Below are 7,404 nucleotides of genomic sequence, written 5' to 3' on the forward strand. Positions count from 1 at the left end.
AGAGGTGCCAATGTTTAGCATGTTCACATCAATGAACCGTTAGCACATTCATTCTGAGAGACTATTGTAATACTGGTGAATAACAAAATCTCCATCTCCGGGAAAACTGATTACCTGTTTTTGGCCATTGGGTTGTACTTCATCGAATACAAAAAGCTAAAGAGTAAACCTCTTCAGAATGATCACATGTAGAAAAATGCAATGCAAGTGGCTGAGGAAGTGCACAAGTGGCAACGTCCTGTTTGTGAAAGCAGGCCACAAGGTTAATGATAAATGTGACCTTAGGTTACATGAACAAAACACTAACATTTACCGGTGGCGGACAATGGAGGCTACCAAGTTGTCTGGAGCATGACACAGCAGTAAAGTCATCGTAGTGGTGTTGTTTTTTTGTTTTTTTTGCAAGATGACTACGGGGATCTGAGTGTTTATCATTGTATTGTCAGTTTTTAGTGTGCGTTTTATGGTTGTGAGGGTTGTGAAGTGGTTGCTAGGTGTGCCAAGGTGTTGTTAGGACATAAGGATTTTCTTTTCCTTTTTTTTCTTTGCTAATGTGTTCTGTGTGGTTGCAAGGGTGCTAAGCTGGGCAGTTGTTCTGCAAAAGCTGTTGAAGTCCAAAATGTCCAAAGTTTTGCAAGTATGGGGAAGTTGTAGGGCTTCAACAGTCCTGCAATAAATCTGACAGGTAGCCAGAGCTTCTATTATTTTCCCCACCCCATTTATATCATTGAGGGTCAGCAAAATAACAGAAACACCTCTCTGTATAATGCAACAGCACCTCAAATTGCATCCCCTAAAATGATCATAAAGTTGAATCAACGCCTCTCTATATGACTTTCAATAAAAACTGAACAATACAATCTTTATGGAAGGCAGCATTTATTGCGGGACTGTTGTGTTAGACTGCTTTATTTTTAGCTAGATGCATGAGAACAGAAGTGGTAACACAGGTGCTGCAGGTTTTGACTTGTCATATTGTTTATATTCTGCCAAAACTGTTGGAAAAGTCATCTATCAAAAAAAAAACACACACAAGACAGATAATATGCAAGATAATAGTTGTGTGTGTTGCCCAACAAGCTCTGCGGGGGGGGGGGGGGGGGAGTGAAAAAGTAGCTCTGTGGGGAACAGAAACTGACCCATGATGCCTCCTTTGAAGGTGTTCTGAGAAATATTTATCCGTCTTTGTATCACTTACCAGCCTACTACAGACCTGGAAATCACCACGCTCTAGTCTTACTACCTGGAACTCAAAGGGTATTTCCTACAGTGTGCAACCACAAACACAAATACACAATACACACTCACATGAATCTGTGTGGCTTTTCCCCCTGAAATACCAGATGGACAGTACCAGGAAGTGTTGGATGAGTGGCCCTTGAAAAAATACACAAACACTGACACAGACAAATACACGCAAACATACACACACACACACACACGGTATGTCCAGTGTCGACAGCTACTATATTTATTCTGTTGTCATGTTGTTTTTTTCTAGGTGTGTCCCCAACAGAGAGAATGAGAAACTTAAAGTCTCCAGTCAGGTCTCCAATCCCCAAACTGGGAAGCCCCATCCCCAGCCCCATGTCTGGTCTACAGAAGCTACCCCAGTGCACACGCTGCTGTAATGGCATTGTGTAAGTATTACAGTACAGATCCTAGTTTTTCATTCCAAAACTAAGGTGAAAAAGATACAGTAAATATGTTACTGAAAATTTGAATGATTAGTCTTATCTCATTTGCTGTTAAAGCAGCTTTAATCACGATCTGGGAAGAATATTTTGCCCACTTGTTTTCTCATGGTGCTTGTAGATATAAAAACTACGCGAGGTGAGTTAAGATTCTTCCCTGAAACAAAGAGGTTAACTCGTGCACCAACAAGCCTTTCACAAGTACTCAGTAAAATCTACTCCCATTTATCACTTTAATGATTAAACCAAGCCATCCTCCGCACCCTTTCCCACGCACACATGCTGTATACACACGTATTCGTAATCGCGCACGTCGGTGCATGTACACAAACTTACGGCAAGCATTAAAGTGCATGCACATGCACACACCTTTCTGCCAAAGAAAACCACATGCACCGGTAATCCCCCCCCCTCTATAAAAGCAGCTGCAGGTAAGCAGTGATGTCATGGGCTTACTTTACTCATGAACAAGAGTGCATTGTAGGCGCTCACATGGCATAATAAGGCTGTTATGACCTGGCAGCATTTTACAGCTTTTTAAACAAGTATAGAACACTGTGTCAAGAGTTTATCCTGCGAGTGGTGTGGTTAGATGGGGAAAGCAGTTAAAAAAAGAAGCGGGCTTATGACTGAATGCTCGCTGGCCCGAATCCCCACAAAGGAAAATCTTACTGAGAGCAGTGAATGAACAACGCCCTTAACAACTGGCGTCACTGTGTGACTGAGTAAAGCAGTGAACTTCTAAAAGGAACTAGCGCTGATCAGTGGCCAATTAGCAGAATAAGCATGTACTATTCAGCTCCCAGGTGTGACAGTATAAATATGTGTGACCTTTTTTGAAAACTTCCCTTATCATACGATGGCTTATGATGAGAGATATTCAAATGCTTGCTCGGTTACAGTTGCTATAAAGAACGATAATCATTTATTTGCATAGATAATGGGGAAATTCAGTAAACAACTGTGAGTCAGTCAATAGCAAGTCATCATTACTTACTTCCTTTTAAAGTGTTCTGCTTAATGTTCTGTGCTCTGCGATGATGGTGATGCAGTCAGCCTTTTAAGGCACTCTGCATTTTTGCAGTTGGCTCGTCAAGGCATCATTTTCCTATTATGCATTTATCCATTTTCATCCTTCTCAGTAGCACAACCCTGTGATGTTCAGCTATTTTTGTTTAGCTTTATATAATAAACTGGACATAAGGCTACTTCCTGTGCACTGTAAATAAAAATTCTCAACACTCATACTGGAAAATACTTTGGGCCCAGCTGAACACAGGCCCCAGAAGCCAGAAAAGGGAAGAACTAGAAAACTGGTCAACACTAAACTCCATCATCACCCTCAAGCTGGATGTTGAGGAAAAGGCTGACGGACAGAGAGCTATAGTCACAAAATAAGTGTTAATATAATGGCTTTAATGGATGAACAACCATAAACAAGAAACATAAACATACACCCAGGAATAGCAGTCTAGAAGAGAAGATAAAAAGTCTCAGTCAGTACATGGAATATTTTCATGTTTGTCCTGTGTTTGTTTTCAGTCACCAGGGAGCAATTTAGAACCAGGTGTTGCTCGTTAATTTGATTGGGAATCAAGATGGTGGACCAGATGTAACTGAGTTAGTTAAACCCTGGTCTGTAGCTTGTGAACAACACTAAGCAGGACTGTTCAGGCTAATTATGAGGCGGTGTTTGGAATTGTAGGGGAAAAGGCAAAACATCCATCTGTAACTCTCTTTCTCTTGCTGGATTGTTGTAGCAGTCATCCTCTGTATTCCGAAATGGGTTAGCCTACATACAGTAGCCTACATGTACCATAACTAAGTATCCAGAAGTCTTAACACTCTCTGTCTCCGCTCATGTCTCCATCCAGTGGCACCATCGTGAAGGCCAGGGACAAGCTCTATCACCCCGAGTGCTTCATGTGCGACGACTGCGGCGTCAACCTCAAGCAGAGAGGCTACTTTTTCATCGAGGACAATCTGTACTGTGAGACCCACGCCAAGGCACGCGTCCAGCCCCCTGAGGGCTACGACGTTGTTGCGGTGTACCCCAACTCCAAGGTGGAGCTAGTCTGAGATGGAGATGGAGCTGGTCATAGTGTAATATAACTGGGAGACCAAAATATGGGAGAACGGGGCTACTGAGAATCCTAGCCTACATTTATCAGGCTCTGTCGAGCAGGAATGTCGATCTTGGATCAGTTTTGTCTTTGGGAGAGTCCTATAAGATTTGTGTTTTAGTGATCCCATATCAGCATTTCTACACTGACAGACCTAATAAATGCTATGTATATTGGGCATATTGAAATATGTTGAGAATAAGGCTTGGGTCTGAAGAGTATCCCAAAAGTTCAACTCATTTAAAACCCAACATTGTTTGCTATGTCCTAATCTGACAGCCCTCATCTCTCAATCAATGTGTTCACATTGAATCCTAGATAGAAGATGACCAGTTAAGGTCATATTAACAGAGTGGGTGTTCATATGGAAGTTCATATCCACAACACAAGCACACAGTGTATTACCAGAGTATTCCAATAAACCAAAAACAAAACAGATGCAAAGATGACGAAGAGAAAATTAGGAAAATGGAATGACATGTGTGAAATGACTTCACCAGCAGCCAGCTAACAATCAGCATATCATCCAGTGTCCAATGACAACTCTCCCAACAGCCTTAATTGTAGAACACTAATGTGTGTGTGATATGCATTACCACAAGAGATGTATTTTGGAGCTGATCGGTTTGTTTGCTGTGATGAACAGTGCAGAGGAGTTTGTGGTTTTTCCTCCTTCGGACTGATCTTGCATTTACCCATTATAACATCGATTGTCTGTGTCTTTCAAAGTCATCTTAGGTATGGTTATATATTGTTTATGTTTTGGTTAATGGGTTTAAATGTTTATGTGTCTTTTTAACTATGTTACAGTTACACATTATACTTCTGTTGCAGTTTACTCCATGTATGCAGTTTACCTTTTGGACTTTTTTTGGACTTTCTGTGTTACAAAACTGGGGAACATCTCTCTTTGATTGCCACTTTTTTTTATGCTCACTTGTCAGTTTAGTGAAACAATAAGTCATTATAAGCAGATCAGGTACAGATATAATTGTGAGTTTCTGGAATGTGCATCAGTATGAGTTGGGGTGTGGTTTTACTGAACTATAACCTATAGTCAAAGCCTCCATATGCAGCTATGCAAGCACCACCTTCTGACATGTAAACAGATCCCTGCAGGAGGCGTCCTCAAAGCTCTGTGAGAAACTCTAGAACTTGGTGAGGATCCGTTTAAAGAATTTCTCCCAGATCTGGTCACAACCTCAATTTATATAAAAAAAACAAAAAACAAGGCTTTAACAGTGAAATATCTTCATCCACTGCAGTGAATGCATGCAAAGGTGACATTCTGAACAAGAAAGATAAAGTGCTTCTGGCTCATGCACCTGACTGAGAGAGGAATTTCAACTCTCACACTGAAGAATTCAAGTTCATACAGACAAGAGCACAGAGTTCACTGGAAGTGTTTATTAAAAACACTCCAGGTTAACACCAGTGCGCTCTCTGCCCCTCATGACAACTTATAAAAAATGGTCATGTGCATCTGAGACAGGAGATACGGCCATAGAAAACTGTTGGAAATTCGTAAACTGGGACTCCACAGTCTCCAACATGTGGGAGTAATATTCACTTTGTTTAGATTTTTGGACCCACTACATAGATACATTTCAGCTCCTCTTTGGAAGACAGAAAAAGACAGAAGTTGGAAGTATGCATAGTTTTATTCCTTTCCTACTATGAATTCAGATTCCTGGTCACAGCCAAGTCTGTGAAACAAATGAAATATATTTCTACATTTCCTCTGAGAGAGGGGCGGAAAGGGAGGGATTACGGAAATGGGGAGAGAAAGAGAAATGAGGGCACGGCATGTATTTTCTTCTCTTGACAGACTTTCTTTCTGCGAGAAGAAAGAAACGTGCCATTATGACTGCAATATGGGGGCCATCTTTCTTGGCTTATTGTGAATAGTGAAGTGAACTGGGTGGAGAAGAGTGATTTTGTTCTTAATTTTAAAACTGTTGCTAACAAAAACTATTTATCATTTGAGATGAGAATGAGAAAATGAATTTTGCAGTGCTCATATCCATCTTTTTTTTTGTCATCAACAATGTTGCGTAGCTTCTGGTATGCCATCTGTACTAGTTATCTTGTAAATTATGTGAAAATTATATTGCTACCACATTGTTTCTTTGGTATTGTACATATTTGTTTTATTGTGATTGCTTTAACATATATGTATAACATGTCACTCACATGCCTTTGCATAGCCTGTGTCTTTAAATGATTCCTTTGACACAAATCTTCTTCTTGTGTTTAACTTATTGTTCTACCAACACATTTTTTTGATCTGGATATTCTTATTTGCTTTTTTTTTTTTTTTTTTTTTTTTTTTTTTTTTTTTTTTTCTAGGATCTAAATAAAATGAGAAGTGCATTACCATGACACGATTGTTCACTGGTCTTAATTGCGGATTTCCCCACATCAAATGTTCCAGAGCCGCACTGTGGAATACACAAGGGATTTCTCCTTAACAGATATAATACGACCACCAGGCTGCAATATGTGTGTCTTACAACCAAAAATCCTCCGACGTGCACTTCAGAGAGGACTGAAATCTGAGCGTGAAATTGTCAGGACATACTCTTGTGTCTCATGCAAATTTAATGCCCACAAGAAGAAGAAGTGTTTTTGTGTGTGAAGTAATTCTGGACAAATTCACAGGAGTGGGTCGTTATTAAGAATAGTTCATCCTTTTTTTTTAAAAGCGGCTTGAAACAGTTCAATCAGATTCTTTCAGCCGACCACTATCACTTGCCCTGGAGTAACCCCATCCCTTCCCGCCTTTTCCAGTCACCTGATTCATCCACGCCCACCTGCTCACCTGTTCCCAATCCCCTCATTAGATCACTAGTATATATACAAGTCTACTTCCACTTGAATGCTGCCAGATTGTCTATTATGTCATCTTTTGTACCTGCCTGCCTACTGAGCCTACTGATGTATGTCTATTGCAGTCCTCATTTGTTGTATTCACATACAGCACTGACCTGAAAAACCTGCAGGTAATTATGAAAAGCCCAGGATGTGGTGGATTTGGGAAAAAAATGTCTAGGCTTTTTCTCTTCACGACAACAGTGCGCGTCTGAACTACAGGAAATGAAAAGTGCAGTTTCTTTAAAAAGTAAGACACTGTAGAGGAGTCATGCAAATTAGTTTTATTTTGGACTATTGGGTGAATTGTTCCTATCGCTAACTCCTTGTCCAGTTAGTGGCATAATCCATACATCTCCACTGACAGGCAGCATTCATTTACAGTAAAAACCTGCATTGTTGGAGGTTTATCTAAGGTAGTCCTATTCCACCTCCAATCTTTCTTCAGGAAATCGGTTAATTACTTCATTTACGTAAGGCTGAATTCTCTGTCATGCTATTACAAATCATATCTGAAAAAGTTAATATGTCTGGTTTATGAGACCATAGCCTAAAAGTAGGTTTAGTGCCTGTCTGGGAAATGCCTCAGTGGTGCTGAAGTATTCACATATATATATTTTAGTGATGCTTAATAGCACTACAAATGTGTTGATCAAGTTTCTGGCTTTTCGTCATATATGTGCATGAGCAGCAGAGCAGAATGGCAAATCTGCAAC

The 7,404-nt window shown here is 40.3% G+C and overlaps 1 protein-coding gene across 1 annotated transcript in view; it reads left to right on the plus strand.

Moving 5' to 3' along the window:
* pdlim4 (PDZ and LIM domain 4) overlaps positions 1 to 4,251 on the plus strand; it is a 43,607-nt gene extending 39,356 nt beyond the window's left edge. Inside the window, exons 6-7 of the mRNA XM_023429400.2 lie at positions 1,502 to 1,640; positions 3,569 to 4,251. Coding sequence (XP_023285168.1) covers positions 1,502 to 1,640; positions 3,569 to 3,773 — 344 coding nt within the window. The 3' untranslated portion in view covers positions 3,774 to 4,251. The remainder of the gene's footprint in view (positions 1 to 1,501; positions 1,641 to 3,568) is intronic.
* Positions 4,252 to 7,404: the final 3,153 nt, after the last annotated feature.

This window comes from Seriola lalandi, unplaced genomic scaffold (genome assembly GCF_002814215.2).
Source record: "Seriola lalandi dorsalis isolate HSWRI2012SDOR001 ecotype SW California unplaced genomic scaffold, Sedor1 jcf7180002054893, whole genome shotgun sequence".
Taxonomy (NCBI): domain Eukaryota; kingdom Metazoa; phylum Chordata; class Actinopteri; order Carangiformes; family Carangidae; genus Seriola; species Seriola lalandi.